Below are 25,249 nucleotides of genomic sequence, written 5' to 3'. Positions count from 1 at the left end.
TGGGGAGACAGAGACAGCTTTGGGGCACAGAAATGGCAGAAGCTAATGTATGTCAGGAGTCCTTCCTCATGGGGTATGTGAGGCTCACCCCACTGGACAGGTGCTGGGTCAGGGGCTTCAGTCACCCCTTGGAGAGTCTGCTGTGTCCCTAAGAGAGACACAGAGCCTGCTGTGTGCTCAGGTAGGTGGGGCTCAGAGGCAGCTCAAGCTCCTGTCCTTTCTTTGAGCCAGGTGGGCCAGGGCCAGGGTGCTGACTTATTGGTACCCCCCAATATCAAGTACTTGATAAATGATATTCTATTCTCCCTATATCCCTCACAATAGTTGGGATATAATCCTATAAATTTTTTTTTTCATTTATCTAAGATTCACTTTGTCCATGGTTCCTTGGGAGTGTCTGACAGGGACTGGTGGAGACCTGCAGGGACCCAGCCAACTCAATCTCAGAACCCTTAGCTGGCCAAGTGGCTGGCTCACAGCTAACTAGTCACTGGCTGCAAGGATTCCCAGAGCCAGCTACCAGACCCCCCCCACCAGCCCCCAAGTTCTCACTACCTCCACTGCAAGCCCCTCCCACTCAGAGGTGAAAGGGCAGCCACAGGCTAGATCAGGCACTGTGGCTTAGATTGCTCCTGGTGCTGGAGCCCAGATAGTCAGATACCTTCTGGGCTAGAATGCCTTCCCTCTCTCTCAGAGGAATTCCCCCCAAGAGAGCTGCCTGCTGTCCAAGCATTTGGGTGTGTGCCACCAGAGTACCTTGGCAGGATAATGGCACTTCCAGGAGCTGCTGCCAGGAACACCTGGCATCCCACAGCTCCCATTAAGGTGGGTAGGATACAAAGGCTGCCATCAATGGATTAGTAGCCGGGCATAAAAGGATGGGCCTGGCTTTGATGGGGCTGGGGGGATGGAGGGAATGAGGATGTTTCTATGGTCCAGGAGTGCCAGGAGAGGAGGGAAGGAGAATTCACAGCCAGGGCTGCCTCAGCTGCTGGGGAGGACAGTCAATCAGAGGCCCCTCACAGTGGGCACTCAGGCCAAGTAGGCACCCAAGGTTGCCAGGAGATGCACTCCTGAGGTCCCTGAGCACAGCGCACTACCTAACCAACTCCCAATGACCCTCTATGTGCTCTTGCCTGATCACAGAGGTCTCCCCCATATCTGGTGCCTTCTCAACCAGCAAAGGTCAGGGCCAGATTCTATCTGGGTGAATGCAGAAGTCACAGGTATGCCGTGGTCTTAACATAGCCCAGAGCAGAAGCATCCAAGGGCCGTCTAGGTGCTGCTGGCCTGAGAGGGATGCTTTCTGACCATACCCATGTCACAGACCAGGCAACCAAGGCAGCGAGGCATCCTTATGGCCAGGCCCCAAGGGTGGTCATGCTGGGGACATGTGTTCATGCAACACACACTCTTGCACATGCAAGTATCTGTGAGCAACAGTCCTGACCTTCAGGACTCACTCAGTGTTATTCTGACATCATGTCTGATGAGGTCATTACCTACTCCTGCGAACCAGGTAGCTGCTGATGTCTCTGCCCTGCTCCCACAAACCTTACTGACGCCTCCCAAACCACAGAACACTGGCAGCTGCAAGATCAAAGTCTTTAGTAACCTCAGAAGCAAATTCCCACCTGTGTGGTGCCCAGAGCTGGTTCTGAGGCTGTGTGACTGATCTGTGCGCTTTCTACTTAGTGGAGTGATTTTTTTTTTCAGAGCTGAGGTTTGAACCCAAGGCCTGTGTGTGCTACATGAGCTCTCTATTGCTGACACATAGCCTGGTCTGGTCCCCAGAGCACACTTTGATTTCAAGGCCCACTCTAGAACCATCCAGGCAGGTGAATGGGAAGCTGGCCCTGGCCTTGCTATCACCACCTTGGGACCCGCAATCTGGGGCAAAAGGCCGGACACTGTCACTGGTTGGAGCTCTGATGCCCGGTGTAAACACCTGGTGATGGGGAGGGTCTGCCCTTTGCTCTTTAGGATCCTTGGTATGAAATGGCATTATGGATGTCTGTAAGCTCCTAGGAGGGATGGAGGAATGGAGGGAGTGAGGGAGGGAGGGGAAGGAAAGAGGGAGAGTGGGGTTCATGAGAAGGAAAATGTGTAGAAACAACAGTATAGGCACAGGGGCTCTCAAAAGTGTTCACATGAGCCTGTGTCAGCAATGCATGCATGTGAACATGCATGTGTAAGCATGTTTGTATGTGTATGGTTTCTCCTGCCCTTTCTGAGGCCTGGGCAGAAGATGGGGCATGGTTTGTCCTTTCTGTGTCCCACCTCTTGGTGGGCCTTGCTGTTCTTGCTACCCACAAGCGTCATGTCCCATCCCCTTTCCGCTCAGAGGACAGTATCTCTGGCCCCACCCCTTCACCAGTCCTGGAGTCAAGGTTTCTCTCCTGCTTAACGGCTGCCCTATTTTAGACTCAGGAAACCTCAGGCTCAGCCTATGTAGCATCTTCTGGTGTCTGCTCCAGCTCCCATGAACAGGTGTGTCTCTCAGCTTCCTGGATGTCTGTCAGCATCTGCCACTAAGCCACGTCTGCCCTAGTAAGGAAGCCATTGTCTCTAGACTGCTGTGGCCTGAATTTGGCATGTCTCCACAAACTCACATGGAGGCTTGGAACCTGATTTAGCTGGGAAGATGAGGTCTGCCAGGCCTGTCTGGGTCAATTTTTTTTTTTTTTTGAAGTCATGAGAACGTGCTGGTATACCACGTGGTAGCTCTCCCGCTTTGTCTCTTCTGCTCCACTCATCCTTCCACTCTCTGTGCTGTGTAGAAGCCTCACTTTGTTCATTCCAAGGCTATATGCCCTCGAGCTTCCCGCCTCTGGACCAGTGAGCCAAATAAACTTCCTTGGCTTACAAATCACCCTGCCTCAGGTATTCTGCTGGAGCAATGGACCAAGGACCCCATCACGGAAGTCTCTGCTCTAAGAGGAAGTCTCTGGCATTTCTACTGAGACGCTTGAAACCCTGGAGGGTGTGGCCAAGGAATGCACCTTTCAAGAGTCTCTGTCTGCACCACTCCACTCTCCCCTACCCCAACCCGTGGCAGTCCATCTCTGCTCTGACCCTGGCCCTAGGCTGTAAGATTCCTGATGCCTGGAACCACTGTGCACTTAGCCATGGTGCCCTGGGAGTGCCTGCCCTACGGATGGGAGCTTGCCAGGTTTGAGTCCCTGCCCCACAGACCCTTCCAGAAAGGCACGCCCTGCAGAGGTGGGTGTGTATCCCCACAGCTTGCAGGTACGTACAGGGTATGCAGTCTCGTTTGCTTCAAAGCTCATGTTTCATGACATTGCAAAAAGACAAACAGTGAATGTATTAAGGCATCTCCAGAGCTGAAAGGATTTAAGCAAAGGAAGAAAGACATTGGCAAAGCATGAAAGTAGACTTCTGTGGGTGCTGAGAAGTTTTGGGGGGGAGGTGCGCTGCTTATAAGGGTAGCCTGTAGCTCCAGCAGGGCTGAGCCAGTCCCTCCTCTATGTGTCTTTGGTGATTCCCCGAGCTTCCAGCTGTCTCTGCCTCTGCACCCTGCCCTCTGCTACTGTTCCAGCTGTGTCCCTCCCCCTCCTTCAGCAGAGTCACTCTTGGGGCTGCCCTCCTGTGCAGCATGGAATCAGCCGGCCCTAAGGCTCAGGGTTCTGCTTTAACCCTGTGCTAAATGCAGACTGGCTGCAGGCCTCTGGCTGTGCCAGCCCCCACCCCCACTCCCACCCCCACTAAGGTCACTGCTGGGAGCTCTGCTAGTCTCTGCAAAGCTATTGCGATCCAGTGCAGCCCTCACGGGCAGTGAATCATAAAACTGTGTTGTGCCACAAATCTAGATACTCTGAGGTCTTGCCAGCAGGGGTGGAGGACCAGCCACTGGGCTTCCAAGTCAAAAGGGGATACTGTACCCCCACCCGATCCCCTCTGCCCCTGGTTAGTGCAAGTTGCCTTGAAACACCCTGGAGTCCTGGAGAGCCACAGACACTGACTGATCAGATCGGGGTGGGGGGTAGGGAGGTTGTGGCCCATGGGGAGGCCTACTGTGAGCACCCAGCTGCCCTTCTTAGTAACTCAGGTTCAAAACACTCAGACTTTCCTCAAAAGGAAATAGAAGCAGTGAGGGCTCAGACCACCTGGAAAGACACTTGGCCTTGTAGCATTCAGGAGGGACAAGCACTTGGGCACTGGGTCAGGGTCATACTATGCTAGCTTTCAGAGCCCTGCCCCTTGGTCATCCCATCCAGCAGTCACACACTGTTAGCATTCTGTCTAAGCTCCGCCCCACAGTTACCTGGCAACAGCCAGGTAGGCCTGACCCACTATAAAAGGGGCTGCTTGCCCTCTCCTTGCTTTCTTGCTCTTACTTTCCCTCCCCCCACCACGTGCTCATGGCTGCCCTCTATTCTTCTACTTCTCTACTCTTTCTTTCCCTCTGCTTTCTCTGCCTCTACCACCCTCTTAACTCCCCTCCCTGTGCCCTGAATAAACTCTATTCTATACTATACCGTTGTGTGGCCGGTCCCTCAGGGGGAGGGGATGCCTTGACATGAGCCTGCGGTATAGATCTCACCACAACTCCATAAAACATATTTTCCCTTCTCTTTATCTTTATATAAACACATCACACACGGCACACGGGGTCCACGGCACTGTGCACTTGAGAACCCAGGCTCCTTACCAGGAACGACTGGAAGAGCTGGAAAGCCCCGACAAGCCAGATGTACAGGTGGGAATGCACCTGGGTGGAGGTGCCATTGAAGGTGTTGGCCACCACCAGGAAGGAGTAAGGCCCCACGGTGAAGAACTCCCAGTCGTAGGCACCCGACGTGGCAATGGACTGATTGGCTTCAAATAGCTGGCTGCTGGGGTTCCACCTGTAGACCATGCTGTCGATGTTGTGGTTGTCCCCTGGAACCAAGGTCAGAGCTGGGGGAGGGGCGCTGTCCCCTGGGGTTCGCGGCTGCTTGCAGGACACAGACAGCTACTGTGCCCATTCCTTGTATCCCCAAGTCCCTCCCTTACTGCACCCCTCAGGCAATCTCTGTCCCCAACCTCTGAGCCTGCATGGGCAGAGGGAAAAACCTGCAGGCCATCTGGACCTTCCTCCAGCCTCACCTCCTCCTGTCTTGGCCCTTTCCTGCTCATACCACCCTCACTTTGTCTAAAACTTCTCCCCATGGTGCTCCCTAGACATCTTCCCTGAATAGTGCTCCCCAGGTGTTTCTCGTGATGCTCTATGGAAGTCCTCCCCCATGGTGCCCTTTGGAGAGGTCCTCCCTCATGATGCTCCTTGCATGCATCTCCTAGGGTGTTCTCTGGAGACTCTCTCTTGTGGTGCTCCCTGGAGGTCCTCCTCTGTGATTATAGGGATGTCTCTTATGGCCCTTCCTAAAAGGTCTTCTCTTGTGGTCCTCCTCTCCAGTGCCTGCTCTGCAGGAGCACTCATGCTTTGGGGTACCCTGTTGTCAGGCAGGGTCTTGGGCTCCTCTGAGTGCAATGGTTGAGGCTTCACCTCCCAGGCTGCCTGGTAAGATGCACACTTGGGTGGATACTGGGCTGTGGAGTCTCCAGAGAGATGGTTCAGAGCAACCATGCAGCTGGCCCCTGAGACATCTATCCTTGGTTTGGGAAGACTTGGCCACCATAATGCCAAGGGCCTGACTCAGACCCCAGGTTCCCCAGCCAGCCCAGGCTGTGCCACATGCTCTGACATTTTGGAGTCCATGCTTGCTTTCAGGGAAGCAGCAATGGCAGCCTCTTAACTGGCTCCCTCTATGGCCACACCCCCATTGACATTAATGTTCCGTCTACTGCCTGGTTTATGGTCAGTATGCCACCGGCTAGCTGTGTTGATTTGGCTCTTCCTCACAATTAGGAGGCAAGCTGCTGGATACAGTCCATGCCGGAGTCCAGTGGCTTCGCTGGTGGGCAGGAACCACATGGCTTCCCTGTTTTCCTAATCTAGGTGATCTGCCGCTGTGATGGAGTTTAGGTGGACTACCTCTGACCACGTATTTCAGGGGTAAGCTGTAGGAAATTGGTCAGGCATGACTTAGTGTTTGTGTGTGTGTGTGTGCACATGTTTGTGTGGGTGGGTGGGTGTGCATATATACATGTGACATGTTCATATGAAGGCTACAGGCCAATCTCCAGTGTCCACCATGTCTTTTTGAGATAAGGCCTTTCAATGGCCTGGGGGTCACCAATCAGGCTGCACTGGCTGCAGTGACTCCCTGGTATCCTCTACCCTAGTGCTGGGATTACAAAGGTGTGGCGCCATGCTTAGCTATTTTTTGTAGATGGTAGTTATCAAATGCAGGTTTGTAGGACAAGCACTTTACTGACAGAACCATTTCCAAGCCCCAACTTAATATATATATATATATATATATATATATATATTCTTAAGAAGATGAAAAATAAAAAAATAAAAAAAATAAAATAAAAAAAAAAATTAAAAAAAAAAAAAAAAAGAAAATAAGGGGCTGGTGAGATGGCTCAGTGGGTAAGAGCACCCGACTGCTCTTCTGAAGGTCCAGAGTTCAAATCCCAGCAACCACATGGTGGCTCACAACCATCCGTAACAAGATCTGGCGCCCTCTTCTGGAGTGTCTGAAGACAGCTACAGTGTACTTACATATAATAAATAAATAAATAAATAAATAAATAAATAAATAAATAAAGAAGATGAAAAATTCACCCTTGCTCACAAAGTATGCAATGGTTTCCTTCCAGGTCAAAGGACACATCTGCCTTACCTTCTCGGTGGTTGGCTACCACCAGGAAGTGCTCTCCATCCACCTCAAAGGCCTCCCAGTCACGAGCGCTGTGGGTGGCAATCCTCTGGTAAAGGGTGAACTTCAGCTTTCTGGGGCTCCATTTGTAGATGACAGAGAACTCTTGACCCCTTTCATTTGGTCCAAAGTTGGCCACAGCCAGGAAGATCTGAAAAAGTATTACCTTACATTGAAACCAGACCTGGAGCCCAATCTGTAGGAGTCTGAACTTCAGCATCTTTCCCACATCTACAGGGAAGGGTACAGGACAGACTGAGTGAACACCAGAGTCCTGGTGCTGGGACATGCTCAGGGTTTGATGTTGCATGGCTGTGTGGCTCTCCCAGGGACAGAAAACCCAGTTTTCATATCAGTTCCCATGTGATATTGTGTGCATTGCCCGCATGCAAATGGAAGAAAGCATGCATTCGTTTAGGGACAAAATGTCTCCTTCCTTTGTTTTTCTGTTTCCCAGTATTTCTTGAATGTAAACTTATTCTTAGTTTTTAAATCACAAAGAAAATGAAAAACTTTCAGATGCTATTTGGGAAAACCTATTGGTAACACTACCACTGGATGCATTGTATCCCTACTGGGTAGCAGCAGGTTTTACCTGGTTCATCCCTAGTGTGTGTGTGTGGGGGGGGGCGGCGGCGGGGCTCTGCTGAGCAAGAGTCCTTGGAGACATCCTCACAATGCTGTCTTCAGGATAGTATCCTGCCATGCAGGCTGGGGGAGTTGGGAAGAAAACATTCCCTTCTCCTGCCACGGTGTGAATGCCCTTTCCTGGTGTGACTACCCTCTCCTGGTGTGAATGCCCTCTCCTGGTGAGACTACCCTCTCCTGGTGTGAATGCCCTCTCCTGGTGTGAATGCCCTCTCCTGATGTGAATGCCCTCTCCTGGTGTGAATGCCCTCTCCTGGTGTGACTACCCTCTCCTGGTGTGAATGCCCTCTCCTGGTGTGACTACCCTCTCCTGGTGTGAATGTCCTCTCCTGGTGTGAATACCCTCTCCTGGTGTGAATACCCTCTCCCAGTCCAGGTCCTCTGCTCACTCTATCCCAGGTGGAAGGACCTCCAGAGAGCTGGTACTGACGTCCATTTTCACATCCTGGGTGGCCAGTGTGGTAGATGAGATACTCACGATGAGATGCTTCCTACATTGCAGTCGGCCCAGTGAGGTTACTCCAATAGTTAGTGCATTTTGAAACGGTCTAATGTAGCTAGGGATGATTTTGAATGTCTGATCTACTCCCTGGCTACTAGGATTATAAGCTATCATACCCAGTTTATGTACTGCTGGGTCTAACTCAGGGATCTGTGCATGCTAGGCAAACACTCTACCAACCAAGCCATTTTCCCATCTCCAGTCTGAACAGTTTTGATTTGTAGTGAGTCACACAAGAATAGACAGACTTTTAAGCTGGGACCACTTCTGTACTGTGGGGAGTTGAGTAGACTCCTTTATTTATTTATTTATTTATTTATTTATTTATTTATTTATTTATTTAATGTATGGGAGTACACTGTTGCTATCTTCATGCACACTAGAAGAGGTCATTGGATCCCATTACAGATGGTTGTGAGCCACCATGTAGTTCCTGGGAATTGAACTCAGGACCTCTGGAAGAACAGTCAGTGCTCTTAACCACTGAGCCATCTCACCAGCCCTGAGCAGACTCCTTATAGGAGTCTTATATATAGTCATCCCTTCTAGCAAGGGCTTGGAAGCCCAAGAGAAGCTTTGGCCTGCAGAGTGTGCAGGTGTTCCAACCTGCACACCCCACTCCCACCCCACCTCACCCCCACACGGGGGAAGGGGAAGTCACCTGTACAGACTTGCCTTTTTCCCAATGGTGAAATGTCGCCATGACTGCGCCTGGTGCGTGGCGATGTTCTGATAGGAGACAAATTTCCCATCTGTCCATTTATAGATGGCTGATCTAGCCTTCCGGTTGGCTGCGGCTGCGAAGAGCCCCACACCGGGGATGCTGAACACCTCGATGCCCAGTGTCTCTGAGTTGGTGTGCAGACTCTGGTGTTCTTCAACGTAGTCCAGCTTGGTCTTGGCTTGGAATGGGAGGATGGGGACCTAGTCAGTGTGCATAGGAACGGAGCTGGGGGTTCTCTTGGGAGGGACTTCAGGAGCCCTGCCATGACTTGGTGCCTAGACCTATCTATGCCCAGGGCCCTGGGATTTATAAAGATTTTCTTTGGAGCCCCGTTTTATCCTTGAGGAAAAGGCTCATTAAAGGGATGCTGCTCCTGTCCAATAGGGTGCTTTTGGGTCTGTGTAGCCCCAGATTCAAACAGGATAAAGGAGAGGTCTGAGTGTCTGTATTGGACCCTCTTTCAGACATTAGCTAGCTATCGGAGAAGAGTTGCTGAAAGAGCCCAGCCAAGTGTCTCTCATACACCCTAGGTGTGCTTGTTTCTAGATTGAACACACGGTCTTGACATCCCTGGAGTTCTGAGGACATCTCTGGGACTGGACATGCCTATTCTATGGAGAAAACATCCTGGCTTGCCTGGGTTGTTCTGACGGGCATCTGCTACTGAGGTGGCTCTCCACTCTCTGAAGTGGCCCTTACGAATGATATTCTTTTCCCAGAGGGCATGCAGTCAGCTGCTCTATGTGCTTAGGACACCATGGGGTTTGAATTCTGGGTCCAGCCTCACCTGCCAACACGGAGACCCATTCGCTGCCAGCACACAGGTATAGCCCCTTTTGGGCAGCATCGAACCAGAACTGGGCACCCTCTGCCTTGGTACACGGTGGCCGGGATCCCAGGGTTACTTTCATGTCAGCTTCTGTGGGGAAGATCAGGGAAGATCTGACATATCAGGATTCCTTAGACAAATATTCTATGCAAGGTGTCTAAGCCCCAATGGTCCTTTACCTTTGTACGTGGCTGAAGGGAGCCTGACAGCACAGGTCACTGGAGACATGGTGGGTGGTCCCAACCATGACTGTCTCTGTGTGTGACTGGCTGGCCTCACACACCTTCAGCCTGGAGGGCATGTCTCTCTGTTCTTTTGCTGTCACCCCATGGACCCTCAACAGCCCCAAACTGCCCTAGGGACCTGTCTCTTCTTAGCACTAGGTGCTAAGCCATAGACAATATTCCTGAGTATGTTTTGATCTCACTACTTCTAGTACCAGCATTGGTCTCATGTCCTAGCTTTATAGGGACAGCTCCATCAGCATCAGACAGCCATGAAACACATTAAAAACCTAAGTGCCCAACACACACTGTGCCCTTTCTCCAGCCTTGAGCAGGCTAAATAGAACTTAAGTGCTTGCCACAGTTTGGACCTTAAAGACCCAGGTGGAATAAGTTTCCTACAGGAGTTGATTGCCTGCTGAGCTTGCTTTGCAACATAATCCAGTTGAAACAAGGGATGAGTCTGTGGGCTCTCCCTATATAAACGCAGCACTGACTATTAAACTTTGAGCCTTGATCAGAAACTTTTGTCTTGGCTTCATCCTTCTCTTGCACCCTGTCCTTTTCATTTCCAGCCACCCTTTCAAGTAACCCAGTTCATCCGTGGCTGCAGAACAGCTACAGCACACAGATGGGGACTTCTGTCCCTCACCTGATCCTCTTTCCACAGAACATGGATATATGTGTAGTTGGGGAGGGTTTCTCAGAGTCTGTAAGGCAGGGGCTGACTTGTATAAACGGCTCAATATTGCAACTTAACACTAGGGCAGAGAAGATATGGATCAGAGAAGGCACATCTAGGAGATGCTGTGGGCTTCAAGGGCTAGCAGGAAACAGATAGGTCTTGGCATGGGCCAGGCCGAGGTCAGAATGACCCGGAGGAAGTGGCTGGGAAACATGAGCAATAGCTGGCCGGGGGTCCAGAGGAGGGAGCCTTCTTGATGTGCATCATGTCTTCCAGCTGCCCAGGGGCCCAAGAAAGGTGCTTGGTCTGTGTACTGGCTGGTTTTGGGTGTCAACTTGACACAAGCTGGAATTATCACAGAGAAAGGAGCTTCCATTGAGGAAAGGCCTCCATGAGATCCAGCTATAAGTCATTTTCTCAATTAGAGATTAAGGGTGGGAGGAACCACCCACTGGGCCATCCCTGAGATGGTAGTCCTGGATTCTATAAGAGAGCAAGCTGGGCAAGCCAGGGGAAGCAATCTAGTAAGTAACATCCCTCCATGGGCTCTACATCAGCTCCTGCTTCCTGACCTGCTTGAGTTCCAGTCCTGACTTCCTTTGGACAGCAATATGGAAGTGTAAGCTGAATACACCCTTTCCTTCCCAACTTGCTTCTTGGTCATGATGTTTGTGCAAAAATAGAAACCCTGACTAAGACAGCCTGCCTGTAGGCTGTCCAAAAACAGCCCTTCAAGGGACAGGTTGGAGGTTCTGGCTTTTCTGATGGCCCTGAGTATCCCCCTGGTCACTGTGACAACTGCCCGTCTGTCACTGAGAGGTGCACACTTGAGAGGCTGAGAAAAGAACTTGTGCACTCAGGTGTTGCTGAGGTGGGGGTGGGGTGTGAAGCAAGCCCCGCCTACTAACCATAGGGATATTTCAGCACCTCGTTATCATCAGGCTTCCCTGTGAGCCTCTTCAGCACCTGGGGGATGGACAGCTCAGCCAGCCTGGCGTTCCTGCTGGGACACAGCTGTGGGGTGGCATCTGATCCAGGCAGCAAAACCAGTTGTCTTATCACACCCTGGAGAGGAAGAAAATGAGTTATCACTGGTATCTATAGTTGCTGGAGAACTTTGCTGGCTAGCCTGCAGAGTGAGAGGGGTCTGACAGTAGGTTTATTGGGAAGACAACAGGACAACTGCATACTGCTCTTAGTGAGAGAGGGACTTTTCACATGGAATTAGAGTGACCAGGTCACATTTCTTTCCACCTGACCCAGCTACTCTTCCATCTCTTCCTTCATCAATCATCCATCATTGATTCATCCACTGATCTATCTATCATCTACTCATCCATCCATCCATCCATCCATCCTTCATGTATACATGCACCCACTCATTTACTCACTTGTCCATCTGCCCAGCCACCAATGTCATTTCATTCAAAATCTATCAATCTACCTATCCATCCATCTATCCATTTATCCATCTACCCACCTACCTACCACCCATCCATCCATCTAGTCACCCAGTCATCAACCCATGCATGTATCTTATCCATCCATTCCCCCATGCATGCATGCAAGCATCCATCCATCCATGCATCTATCCATCTACCTGTTTTCTCATTTGCCCATTCAAGCATAACACAAGGACATTTTTCCACAGAGTGATTACTATGGCACCACAGAGAACTGTAGATCCCAGCTATGGTATGGACTCCAGATACCACCCACAGTGAGTACAACAGAGGTATGGATGTGTGAGTGAATGGATGGATAGATAGGTGGATGCATGTGTGAGTAGATGTATGAGTGGATGGATGGATGGATGGATGGATGAGTGTGTGGGTGGGTGGATGGGTGGGTGAATGGATGGATGAGTGGATGGATGGGTGGGTGAATGGATGGATGAGTGTGTGGATGGGTGGGTGAATGGATGGATGAGTGGATGGATGGGTGGGTGAATGGATGGATGAGTGGATGGATGGGTGGGTGAATGGATGGATGAGTGAGTGTGTGGATGGGTGGGTGAATGGATGGATGAGTGGATGGATGGGTGGATAAATGGATGGATGAGTGGATGGATGGGTGGGTGAATGGATGGATGAGTGTTTGGGTGGTTGGGTAGATGGATGGATGAGTGTGTGGATGGGTAAGTAGATGGATGGGTGGGTGAATGCATGGATGGAAAGGCTGGGTTCAAGCATCAGTTTGTCAGAGTATGGAGGGCAGGCTTCCATGGTAGGAGGACCTGTGAGCAGGGATCCAAGAATGTGCTAGAAAATAGGAACAGCCAATGTGAGAGCCCTGTGGTAGACTCCATGACAGCTTTGTGTTCCTGGTTCTTCCTTAGCATAGATGGCCATCTATCATCAGAAGCATGTAAAAGGCTGTCCCCATACCCCAGGGGGAGGGGTGCTGCTGGCAGCCCCTCTACACTCACTGTGAATAGGCCTTTGGTTCTCTTCCGGCTGCCAATGAAGAACCGGGCTCCTCTTACTGATAGGGTGGGTGGGAAGGGAACATCAGCCATTCTGAAACACAAGTGGACAGTACCAGTGCCAAAGAAGAACCTCACTTGCTTATGAAGGTCAGGGATGGGTCTCACATGGACACAAGCCAGCATCCCGGGCAGCTGTGAGGACAGGCTCCACAGCAATTAGAGGTCCAGAGCCTGCTGAGCAGTGCCCTCTCAGGCAGAGGAGCACTCCTCAGCTCCTTCTGCTCCAGTGGCCACAGGATCTCCTTTCCACCCCCTTTCTACATCTTTCTACCTCCATCTCCCTTCCTATTGCATCTGAGCATGCTTGCAGCTTCCTCCCCCCCACCCCCCATCTGTGGTCTCTGCCTCCCCATCAGGACCCGTATCTCCCAGCTAATCTCATCTTGATTTGGCGTAAGACCCAGTTGGGAGGTAATGGCATATATATTCATAGTCCCCAGTGGACACATTACCCCAGGACAGGAGCTTCTGCAGGAATGTGTGATGAGGAGACACCTATGGGTCCTTTTTTTCTACTTCCTGGCAAATTTCAAGGTCCTTCTCCTGTATCCAGGCCCCGGCCCCATGTGCTTTCACACAGCCGGGGAGCAGGCAGGAGAGTGGCTACGGGTCGGAGGGGGGCTCTGGAAAGTCCTGGTTGTGATTGCTAACAGGCTGAACACACTGAGGAAGGCATGACAGAGAGGGGCCGAGGGGGGCACATGTGACCAGAGCTTCTGCATTAGGGGCAGTGTGTCATGGATGACCGTTCTCTCCGGCAGCCCCTGCTTCCTCCTGCCCTAACTCTCTGTTGCAGTATACTAAGCTCCTGGCCGGGGGTACCAGAGAGCCAGCCCTCTGCCCATAGCCTACCTCCACTCTGTGCTGGGTATCCTTGCTCCAGAGCCCAACCCACACCCTTATTGCTGGCCTATATTCTCTGTTTTTTGTTTGTTTGTTTGTTTTTGTTTTTCTTCAAGACAGGGTTTCTCTGTGTAGCTCTGGCTGTCCTGGAACTCACTCTACAGACCAGACTCTGAACTCAGAAATCCGCCTGCCTCTGCTTCCCAAGTGCAAGGATTAAAGGAATGTGCCACACTGTCCTGCGAGCTGGCCTATATTTTCAACACAAGGGTCTCAGATCATCCTTGGCCACAGTTGCTCCAAGTAGGTGGTCTGTGACCCCTGATGGGGCCCGTCCATTTCACATGTAGCTGCTCCATGACCCCAGACTTGATAAAAAGAAGCCTGTCTCCCACAAGGCCCTATCAGGGACTTGTCTTTGGAGCTAGCACCTAAGGTGTTCTTCAAAGTCTGCCTCAGGCAAAGGATTTATTTGGCAGGGTAGGGGCAGTGGCAGGGGAGAGACTTACCCAGGGCCCACCCTCCACTGCACACTGGCAGATTAGCAACATGGTCAATCACTGGGACGCGCGCGCCCATCCCGGTACCTACATGTCCACCGGGAGGCCACAGTCCGTGGTGAGGGAAAAGGATCCTTGGGACACAGCCAGGATCAGAGTGTGCCATCGGCTGTCCATGAGGCCAGGGCTCCAGAAGGACACACGGGTCTGCCAGGCACCAGCCAGGTCCTCGCTGAGAAATAGGAAGTGCAGCTGTGTGGGTGAGTACCTCAGGCCGAGCAGTAGCGTGTCCCTCTCCTCCGCCAGCAGGGAGAGCAGGTATTCATTCTTCTGTGGAGAGCAGGGCCAGAGGTGGAGCAGAACTGAAGGAAGGGAGGAGGGAGGGACCAAGAAGGACAGGCAAGGCCAATGGGGTGAGACAGATGGGAAGGAGGGCGGAGCTAAGGGGAGAGGTGGGCAGGGTCTGAGAAGGGATGGAGATAGGAGAGGGGTGGAGCTGAGAGGAGGAGGGTGGTCCTAACCGGAGAGTGGGTGGGGCTAATGGCGTCCTATCCAGTAGCACTTCTGGCTAGGAACTCAGTGAACCTCTTCACACCAACCCTCTGCCCACTGAGTACAAGAAACCTAGTCAATGTGCATAACAGAATGTTTTCAAGTAAGTTCTGACCTGCTCCAACTTGAAGGAGTCTGGAGGACCTCACACTGAGTAAACCAAACCAGGCCAGAAGGATGGGTGCTAAGCCACTCGGCGCAGCTCCCCAGAGGCTCAGATCCACACAGACACTAACAGGGTGCTAGGGCGGGGGTGGGGTGGGGGGGGAGAGGCATGTGAGTGGGCGGGAGGGCGGAGCAAGCGGCCATTAGTTCACAGTATAGCTAGGGTTTGCTAGGAAGAATGTGAATGAACTCCGTGCTGGCTGGGCGTACAAAGACTGAAAATTCTATGTTATGTGTGTTTTATTACAGTCAGCAAAGCAGCATGCCTGCTAGGTTCTGTGGTTTCAAAACTAACAGTATCCTTTACACTGTGGGCTATTTATTTAACACATCTCACCAAGCTGGAGATGTTAGCTTCTTAGCTTCATAGGCGGTCCGGAGATCTGAAAGGTAAGCCATCTAGTTGATTGTGTGCATGCAGGTGTGTACATGCTTACTATTTCTTTAGAGAGGCTCTGCTCCGGTGAGCCTGCAAGCCACTCCCATGGCCCTGTTCTAAAGGGGACCTGTGTGGTCTCCAGAGTTGGCTCAGTGCACCTTGGTCAAAATGTGAGACCCTCTTTCTTGTTCAGTCACCTTTGGGAACAGAGGGGATCTTTCTGCTCCGGAAGTTCTCACAATGGTAAGAGGATGAGTCTGTTTCCTGGGGACTTCCAGGAAGTGACATGAAGCTTGGAAGCTGGCAGGTGACAAGGATGTCACCTCCCAGGGATGTCCAGGATATCAGGAGCCACCGCTGGCTGTCAGGGATTGAGGGGTGAAGAGCAAGAACAGGGAGGTATAGAGATTGAGGTCTCCCTAAATACACACAGCAGGTTCACACTGGTTTGAGTTGTAGAGTGCTCCCTCTGTCCCGGGCCCTTAGCCTCATTTTGGATCACGTTTTGTTGCTGTGAATAACCACCATGGCTTATGAAAGAAAGAGTTTATTTTAGCTTGGAGTCCATTGAAGTAGGAGATTAACGGCAGCTGGTGAGTGGAATGGGGAGCCGGAGATCACATCTCTAACCATGAGTGAGCAGAAAACAGAGAAAGCAACTCAAACCCGGTCAAAGCTATCAACTCCAGAAACCTGCCCCCAGTAATTTACATCCTCAAGCAACCCTCTAAAAGATCCACACACCCCCAAAAAGAACCGTCCACCAGAGACCAAGTCTTCAAATACATGAGCCTACTTGAGACATCTTTCATTCAAACAACCAGTGACGTCCAGGGGAGGTGGCTACTGTCCCTTATCAATTGCTGAGCCCAGTCCTTCCCACCTAGAAACATTCCTGGCTAAGGAGATGGACATTTACTTGAACCACATGTTCCAGAGCACGAGAGGAGATCCAGGTCGTTAAAAGCGTTTATTGAAGCCGTGAGCTTCTGACAGGCTGGTGTTGGGGACAAGCAACCAGAAGAAAGGAACAGAAAAGACAGAGTCCCAGAGGATTAGTAGGCCTCCTAGGAAGCAGGAGGAGAAGTCAAGTCACAAGGGACAAGTTAGGGGGCTCCATCTTGGGGGGAGTCTATCCCAGGTCAGGGTCAGACTGGAGAAGCTGAGAGGAGCCTCAGGAAGGGACCAGAGCCAGCTGGCACCAGGAAAAGGCCCTCAGCAGCTGGACCTCTGGCTATGGCAGGCCTGTCTGGAGCAGGCAGGGCAGCACAGCTGGTGGAGGTGTGGTTCTGTGCCCTTCTGCCTTAGTGGGTCCTGGCCCTCAGCAGCTGGACTTCTGGCCTGAGAGGCCACAGCAGGCCTGTCTGCAGCAGGCAGGGCGGCACAGCAGGGACACAGAGGAGGTTGGGCGGCAGCAGCTGGGCTGGCAGGAGGNGNCACAGCAGGAGGAGGTGGGCACACAGCAGGCAGGTCTGCACACTGGGCGACACAGCAGGGACAGGCTGGAGCAGGGCTTGCAGCANACNGGAGCACAGCAGGAGGGCTGGCAGCAGGAGGAGGAACCAGAGCAGATGGGTGTGCAGCAGACAGGCACACAGCAGGGGGATTGACAGCATGAGGACTGACAGCTAGACTGCTGGCAGCATGATCCAGAGCAGATGGGTGTGCAGCAGACAGGCTTGCAGCAAAGGGTCACACAGCAGGATGGCTGGCAGGGGGAGCAGGTGCAGCAAGCTGGCTGGCAGCTAGACTGCTGGCAGCATGAGGGTATGCAGCAGGAAGATTGGCAGCAGGGGCTGGACACACAGCTCACTGGGGTACAGATGAGGGTCAGGCAAGGGGCTGGGGCACAGCAGCAGGGCTGGCAGCAGCTGGGGGCACAGCAGCTGGGCTGGCAGCAGCTGGGGGCATAGCAGCAGGGCTCACAGCAGCTCTCTGGGCAGTCATCCACTTGCCAGGAGGAGTTGGTGCGAGCATCAGAGCAGACGGACATGGTGGAGGCGGCCATGGCGGGGTTGGCTGGGCGGTAAGAGCGTGTTGAGTGTGTGTGTGACTGTGTATGAGACTGTGTGTGATTTACATGCTAGGCTGTCTGTCGGCTTTTATACCAGACCGGCTGTTTTTCAGCTGGAAGCCACTAGAACATCCCTTCCTGGTGGGTATTTTGAGCTGCTTCCTGAAAGCCTTTGTTAATCTGTTTATTTACAGAAGAGTTACTCCTTCTGAGTTCCAAGCGCTGACAGCACCTTAGGGTGCTGTGGTGCCTGGTCCTCTGAGTGGAGGCTCACCCATGCTGGATCTGGCTTTGTGCATATACCACATGCCTCTCATTCAGGCTGTGCCTTTGGGCAGTGGGAAGGCAGGATCTCCAGCCTAAGTGGGCAGTTAAAGTTGTGAAGCCTGCCGGCTGTAGATGCAGCTGCCAGAGAAAATGTCCCTGAACACTGCAGAGATCTGCCTGAGTGTTAAGATGGCGCAGGCCTGCAGAGAATGAGACAGTAAGGGAAACTAGAAGGAGATAGATTCTTCCAGAACACACGCTTCCCAGGACAGCATCAGAGAAGGGAAGCCCTGGAGAAAGTCCCTCAGTTGCGGGGACTGTGCCCCTCTGCTCCTGAAACTTAACAGTGTGCCAGGAGCTCGCATGGGCTGAGAACCTGTGCCTCACCTTGGGAACATTGAGACAGCCCAGCAGCCTACTAGGATAGATACTAAGCTGAGCTGAGGCTGTGGGTTGACAGAGGGTGAGTAACACCAGGGAGGGGAGGAAAACAGGCTGGGCCTTAGCAAGAGGTTTTGAGAGGTCCTGCCTGGGAAAGAAGAGCTAAAACCAGGGACAGTAGGTGACCCTTAGTGACCCTAAGCCTGCAGGGGCAAGTTAGCCTGCCCACCTGAAGCCACCACCCACCAGACCCACTCCTCTTCCCCCACCTCAGTTTAATCCATTTTTGTTGTTTCAGATCTCAAGATTCAACCAACTATTGCATGCAGACCTCCTTTTTTTTTTTTTTTTTTTTTTTACGGCTCTATAATATTCCGCTGTATTGATCTGTTACAGTGTATCCATCCAGTGACTGATGGATAATATTTTGATTGTCCCCTGTTTACCACAGACATGAATAAAGCTGCCAGGACAATGTTTGTGTTTGGTGTTTCATGTGATAATGAGTTTTCTTTTCTCTAAAAGACTCTGTGTAGCTTTCCTGGGTCAGGTGGTGGGTGACCGTTTGTATTCAGGATGCACTCCCCCTGACGGGCAGGCCATCTGCATTCCACAGGAGTGTGACTCGGTAGCACTCTTTGCTCTCTCTCTCTATATATATATATATGTATATATATCCCCTTAAACTTTTTTCTTTTGACACAATGTACGGGCTGGTTTTGTGTGTCAACTTGACACAAGCTGGAGTTATCACAGAGAAAAGAGCCTCCCTTGAGGAAATGCCTCCATGAGATCCAGGTGTAAGGCACCAGTTAGTGATCAAGAGGGGAGGGCCCATTGTGGGTGGTGCTATCCCTGGGCTGGTGGTCCTGAGTTCTATAAGAAAGCAGACTGAGTAAGCCAGGGGGAAGCAAGCCAGTAAGCAGCCCCCCTCCATGGCCTCTGCATCAGCTCCTGCCTCCAAGTCCCTGCCCTGTGTGAGTTCCACTCCTGACTTCCTTTGGTGATGAACAGCAGTGTGGAAGTGTAAGCTGAATAAACCCTTTCTTCCCCTACTTGCTTCTTGGTCACGATGTTTTGTGCAGGAATAGAAACCCTGACTAAGACCCACCAGGTCTCATGTAGCCCAGGCTACCCCTGGAATTCACTGTTTGACTGAGGATGAGTTGGAACTCCCGATCCTCCTATCTCTACTTCCCAAGTACTAGGATTACAGGAGTGGATCACAACCATACCTGGCTCATGCCAGTGCGATTTAAATATGAGAGTTTAGTGCCCACGAAGCCCAGCTCTTATTGAGTTGGTCTGAGAATCTGCCTCACATTAGGGTATGTAGACATTCTGCTTGTATGTGGGTAGTGAAGGTCAAACATGCTCACTCACTTGCTCTCTCTCCATCTCTCCTCTCTTCTTTCCCTATCCTCCCCCTCCCGTAAGTTTACTGAGCACATAGCTGGGGCAGTGACATCTATCTGCTCTCTTTGTTACTTAGAGGTTAGGACCGATGGGAGGGCTCACTGTTGTTTTATGGGAGAATTTTATTGGGAAATGTGAATTGTCCGCCTTTCTTCTTTTTCTTTTCTCGTGGTGATTATGGGTCTAAGACAATCACACATTCATTTTAAAACCAGCCTGTGAATCTCTGCAGAGATGTTTGCTAGGGACTGGAAAGGTCTGAAGATGAGCGGGGACAGACCTGTTCCTGAAGTCTTCAGAAGGTCTTTGTATGAGTTTCATAGTTTCCAAAGCTTTCCATGGGTTCTGCAACTCATGGGCTTAGCTTGGATATGAGAACGTCTGTTCCCCCAGTGATGTCTGGGATTGGTCGTCTGAGTATCCGGATGCTTGTGTCTTGCTAGAGGTTAGGGAGAAGGGATAGCACATGGTAATGTCAGCTGTGGGCTCCTAACAGACACCCCATCAGAGCAAGGAAGTCTCCTCACCGGGGATGGTGGGGTCCTTTAATTGTGAAAGAGTGTTGGGATGTCCTAGCTCTTTTCTGTATGTATTAATATGATGTGATGTTTGCCTTTGTTGTATCAACACAACATATTACAGTACTGGCTGGTTTTGTGGGTCAACCTGACACAAGCTGGAGTTATCACAGAGAAAGGAGCCTCCACTGAGGAGATACCTCCATGAGATCCAGATGTAAGGCATTTTCTCAATTAATGATCAGGGTGGGAGGGCCCCTTGTGGGTGGTGCCATCCCTGGGCTTGTAGTTTTGGGTTCTATAAGAAAGCAAGCTGAGCAAGCCAGGGGAAGCAAGCCAGTAAAGAACATCCCTCCATGGCCTCTGTATCAGCTCCTGCTTCCTGATCTGCTTGAATTCCAGTCCTGACTTCCTTTGGTGATGAACAGCCATGTGGAAGTGTAAGCTGAATAAACCCTTTCCTCCCCAACTTGCTTCTTGGTCATGATGTTTGTACAGGAATAGAAACCCTGACTAAGACAATTACATTAGTTGACTTTTCAGATATTAAACCAATCTTTTATTCTAGAGATAGAGCCCACTTAGCCACAGCGTTAAGCAGCTCTGTGTTACTGTGACAGAATGACAGAGGTGTGGTACCTATAAAGAGGAAAGGTCACATGACTCCTATATTGGAAGTTCCCTATGTATTAGTTGCTTTTCTGTTGCTATGACAAAACAGCAAAGCCAACGCAATTTAAAGACGAGAGAGTTTCTGTGGGCTTATGGTTCCAGAGAGAGGCATCCATCGTGGGGTGGTAGTGACAGTCGTGGCAGCTGGAGTAGCTACCTGGGAACTCACCTCTTGAACCACCAGCGTGAAGCAGAGAGCCTGAATGCATGAGTCCTTAAACTCTCAAAGCCCACCTTCACTGACACTCTTCCTCCCTCAAGGCCACACCTCCCAATCCTTCCCAAACAGTGCCACCACCTGGGGACCACATGTTCAAATACTGGAGCATACGGGAGACGTCACATTCAGATCATCATACGATCCATGGCTGTTTGGCTCTGATGCCCTCGGGCCTGTGTCCAGCGCCGTGTCAAGGTAGGGATGTAACAGGAATCTGCTTACTTGTGGCTAAGAGAAGAAGAAGGCCAAGGTCCCAATAACCCCTTCAAACGCATGCTCTAACGTCTTAGTGAGCTTTCTGTTGCTGTGACACAGGCCATGGCCAAAAGCAACTTGGGGAGGAAAGGGTTTATTTCAGCCTACAATTCCACATCACAATCTGTCATCCAAGGGAGTCGAGGCAGGATCAGAAGGCAGGAACTGAAGCAGAGGCCATGGAGGAACACTACTTACTGGCTTGTTCCCCATAGCTTGCTCAATCTGCTTTCTTTTCTTTTCTTCCCCCTTCTCGTCTCCCTCTTGCTCTGGCTCGCTCACTCCAGCCTCCACTCGATCCAGTCCATAGGGTTTTTTGTTTGTTTGTTTGTTTGTTTGTTTTTTTCATTTGTTTCTCATTTCGGATAGTTGTGAGCCACCATGTGGTTGCTGGGATTTGAACTCATGACCTCCGGAAGAGCAGTCAGTGCTCTTAACTCCTGAGCCATCTCACCAGCCCTCAACCTGCTTTCTTAAATGCCCTTGGACTCCCTGCCCAGGGTTGGCACCATGTCCAGTGGGCTGGGCCCTCACATCAGTCATTAATCAAGAAAATGTCCCATAGACTTGCCTATGGGAATCTGAGGGAGACATTGTCTTAAATGAGGTTCCTCTTCTCAGATAACCCTAGCTGTGTCTAGTTGACAAAAAACCTAATCGGCATATCCGATGTCCTTACTTCCTTCCATTAGGCCCCACCTCTTCCAGACATCACCATCTCCCCACAGGATGGGGACTGAAACTACAGAACTTGTGCACCCGGCTCTGTTTCTGTGATGCTGGGTTCCATGGCTGGGGTTTGCTGAGGGCCTTTATGACAAAGGTTTCCACTCAAAATATGCAAAGGACCCCTTAAAAAGGACAAGCAAACTCAACTTTTAAGTGGGCAAGAGAACTGGACAGACCTCTTACCACATGTTTGTTTCTGGGGTTGGTGCAAGAGTAACTCGTGCCTCCGAGTGGCTTGAGATGTGTCACTCCCTCTTCCAGTTTTCAGGAGCGGTCTCGAGGATGGGTGTGGGTTCTTCTTGGTCTATTCCCACTGTGGTGTATATTTTCTTCCCTTGTGTGTCAGTTCTGCTCCGGTACCTGACCCAAGGCCTTTCTCAGTACAGGTGCCCACAGCCATGAGTCACTCCCACTGCAGAGCTTGTGTGCCTGCGCACTGTGATGGTGGCGGGTCAGTGTCACCTGACAGGATTTGGCATCACCCAGGGAACGCACTTCTGGACATGTCAGTGAGGGTGTTTCCAGGGAGGACTGACTGGGGAGAGAAGAGCCACCTTGGTGGGTGGTTCCATCCTATGGGCTGGAGAGTGAGCGAGCTGAGCACCAGCATTGATCTCTCTGCTTCCTGAGGACTCAGTGAGTCGCCTCACATCCCGCCCCCATGATGGACTGTATCCTCCAATCATGAGCTAAAATAAATCCTTCCTCCCTTAAGTTATTCTGTTCAGGGATTTTTCACAATCTGAAAAGCAACGCACAGAAGGGACGCACACCAAGGGCTGGACTCGATTGGGGTGGGGGTGGGATGGGGGGGTGGTATCTGCTTTCCAAATCTGACACAGGTCTCCGTGCAAGCTGCAAAGCAATCTTACAATCAACAATGAATCAACCTAACTCAACAAACAAACAAACAAAAACCGGCCAAGAAAGCTGGATAGACACCTTCCCGAGGAAGACACCCAGAAGGTCAGTGATGCCCACAGTGTAAACTTGGAAAACTGTGAGGTCCCTGGCCGCATGGAGCATGTCTGTGATCTCTGCTAAGGCAGGAGGAGGAACATGAGTTTGAGGACTGTTTGTGCTAAGTAGAAAAACCCTGGGGGTGGGGCGGGGAGAGAGAGAGAGAGAGAGAGAGAGAGAGAGAGAGAGAGAGAGAGAGAGAGAGAGGAGTGGGAGAGCAAGACAGAGAGAACAGAGAGAGAGGGAGAGTGAGAAAGAGGGAGAGAGGGAAAGAGGGAGAGAGCGAGAACAGAGAGAACAGGTGGAACAGTTGTTGGTGAGGAAGGATACTCTCCCTCAGTGCTTCTGGGAAAACAGGATGGCTCAGGGCTATGGAAGAACTTGGTGAACTCTTAAAAAAACAAAGCAAACACAGCTCCAACCTTCCAGTACCCACACTCTGCGGTATTTATTAAAAAGAGCTGAAAAGTCACGTCTTCACAGAGATCAATGAACGCATGTGCTTCGGTCACAACAGCGAAAGCTCCACAGGGCCGTGCTGAGCCTCACCTGGGAGGGAGACACCCGGGAGAGCAGAGAGACCCTGCTAAGAAGCAGGAGATCCTGTCAAGGCACAGAAGGGGATGATGTTCAGCACCAGAGGAAAATGACTGTGGATGTGGGGGACCCAGGGATGGGCATGGAGGGATGTTGAGGATGTGGGAGCGTGTGGGGGGACCTGGAGGGGCATGGAGGAGTTTTGAGAATGTGTGGGGGTGATACAGTAAGAGCTGGAGGGGCACAAAGACCTTCTAAGAATGATTCTAAGTGAGGGGAGCAGGCTGCAAAGGGATCGCTGGGAGTTGGTGTTGAAGAAGACTCTACAGGGTTCCAGAACTCTGAGGGCACCCAGGACAGCCAAGCATTCTGTAAGACATTGCAGTGGAGGGACGTGCGTGCCACCCATTTGACAAAGTTCTCAACATGTCTGACCCCAGGAGTGGAGTTGATGGCAAAGCCAGATCCCTGGGCTCCAGCTGCTCAGGGCAGGGCATTGGCCTGCTCCAACTCACCCATTTCCTCCTGTAAAGTTTGTGTGGACAGTAACTGAGCCAGGCCTGTGGCTTATTGAGTTGGTTACAGCCTTTAGTGGCTGTGAGTCTTTTGTTGTTGTAGGGGTTTTATTTGTTTTGTTTTTTTGTTTATTTTTGAGACAGGGTTTCTCTGTATAGCCCTAGCTGTCCTGGAATTCACTCTAGACCAGGCTGGCCCCAAACTCAGAAATCCACCTGTCTCTCTGCCTTCCAAGTGCTGGAATTAAAGATGTGCACCACCACTGCCTGACTAATGGCTGTGAGTCTTATGCCCCTCTTCCACACAGGGGTCCTTTCTAGCAGCCTCACTGTGGTTTTCTTTCTCTAAACGTCTTCCCATCTTTGAACAATTGCTCCATCGTTCTTAACTTCTGGGCTGTGTGGAATAGGTGAGGCTGGTGGGTTCCCATCAACTAATTGATCCACTACTGGGTCACAGCTTCCTGCCTTGGGCTCCTGTTAAACTGGATGCTGGCACAGCTGGATGCTGTCTTTCTGAGATCACTCAAGGGCTGGGAGGCAGCAGACTGGTTGGTCACTAGGGACTCCACTTAGGTATTCTGATAGTAAATTAGGTCAGGTAATTTCTCTGACTCCCTTCAGAGGAATTCCCCTCAGGGCACTACTCCAGGTAGGCTTCATGCGTGGGAGATGCCCCAGACTGAGTTCCACTGTCTATTTGCTGGGGATCCCTTACCCAGCAGCAGTTTCTCCTTGCTGGCTACGCCTGTGTCTGAGACAACCACCCATTGGACAATGGGGACCCTCTGTGGATGATGGGAACCCTTTCCAGATATGGGGGAGCACCATTGCAGCGTCTCACTCTTTGTACAGAACACGACACCAAGCTCCACTGGATAGCCCGAGGGCAGATGGCCAGCTTCTCTCTGGATTGCAGGGCTAAGTCCCTCCCTTCTGCAAATAATCACAGCTTATGGAGACCGACATCTACCTGCGCCAGATTTCTCAGGCATGAGAGGAGAGGCAGAAGGTTAGATGCGTTTATTGATGTTGTGAACTGCCAAAGGGCTGACACCAAAGATAAGGCCAGAATAGAGAGACAGTGAAGGGGGACAGAGACACAGGGCACAGGTGGGATTCCTGGGAGTCGGGGAATACTGTATAGGACAGAGTGGGGCTTTGTCCTGGGATGATCCCACACCGGGAACAGAGCAGAGGGGCCGAGAGGTATCAGGAAGAAAGACACAAACAGTAGACAGGCCCATCAGCAGCTGGACTTCTGTCCACAGCAGGCCTGTCTGGAGCAGGCAGGGCGGCACAGCAGGGACACAGAGGAGGTTGGGCCACAGCAGCTGGGCTGGCAGGAGGAGGCACAGCAGGAGGAGGTGGGCACACAGCAGGCAGGTCTGCACACTGGGCGACACAGCAGGGACAGGCTGGAGCAGGGCTTGCAGCA

The 25,249-nt window shown here is 51.4% G+C and overlaps 3 protein-coding genes across 5 annotated transcripts in view; all 3 read right to left on the bottom strand.

Annotated features, from left to right (window-relative positions):
* The window catches only part of Tspear (thrombospondin type laminin G domain and EAR repeats), a 190,985-nt gene that overhangs the window by 9,018 nt on the left and 156,718 nt on the right, over window positions 1–25,249 (bottom strand). Inside the window, exons 3-9 of the mRNA XM_021174552.1 lie at window positions 14,323–14,561; window positions 12,829–12,919; window positions 11,309–11,465; window positions 9,450–9,581; window positions 8,614–8,840; window positions 6,753–6,939; window positions 4,673–4,902 (exon numbers count right to left, since the gene is read on the bottom strand). Of these exons, the coding sequence (XP_021030211.1) occupies window positions 4,673–4,902; window positions 6,753–6,939; window positions 8,614–8,840; window positions 9,450–9,581; window positions 11,309–11,465; window positions 12,829–12,919; window positions 14,323–14,561 (1,263 nt within the window). The remainder of the gene's footprint in view (window positions 1–4,672; window positions 4,903–6,752; window positions 6,940–8,613; window positions 8,841–9,449; window positions 9,582–11,308; window positions 11,466–12,828; window positions 12,920–14,322; window positions 14,562–25,249) is intronic.
* On the bottom strand, window positions 16,649–17,335 carry LOC110303473 (keratin-associated protein 10-3-like). Its single transcript, XM_021174572.1, has one exon. It carries the CDS (start codon window positions 17,333–17,335, stop codon window positions 16,649–16,651), a length of 687 nt encoding a protein of 228 aa, XP_021030231.1.
* LOC110303469 (keratin-associated protein 10-10-like) overlaps window positions 25,058–25,249 on the bottom strand; it is a 6,675-nt gene continuing 6,483 nt past the window's right edge. For all 3 annotated transcript variants that reach the window (XM_021174565.1, XM_021174566.1, XM_021174567.1), the window contains one exon: window positions 25,058–25,249. This exon is cut by the window's right edge. In XM_021174565.1, the coding sequence (XP_021030224.1) occupies window positions 25,058–25,249 (192 nt within the window).

Source organism: Mus caroli, chromosome 10, assembly GCF_900094665.2.
Source record: "Mus caroli chromosome 10, CAROLI_EIJ_v1.1, whole genome shotgun sequence".
Classification (NCBI taxonomy): domain Eukaryota; kingdom Metazoa; phylum Chordata; class Mammalia; order Rodentia; family Muridae; genus Mus; species Mus caroli.
This window is presented reverse-complemented; position numbering and strand designations above follow the sequence as displayed.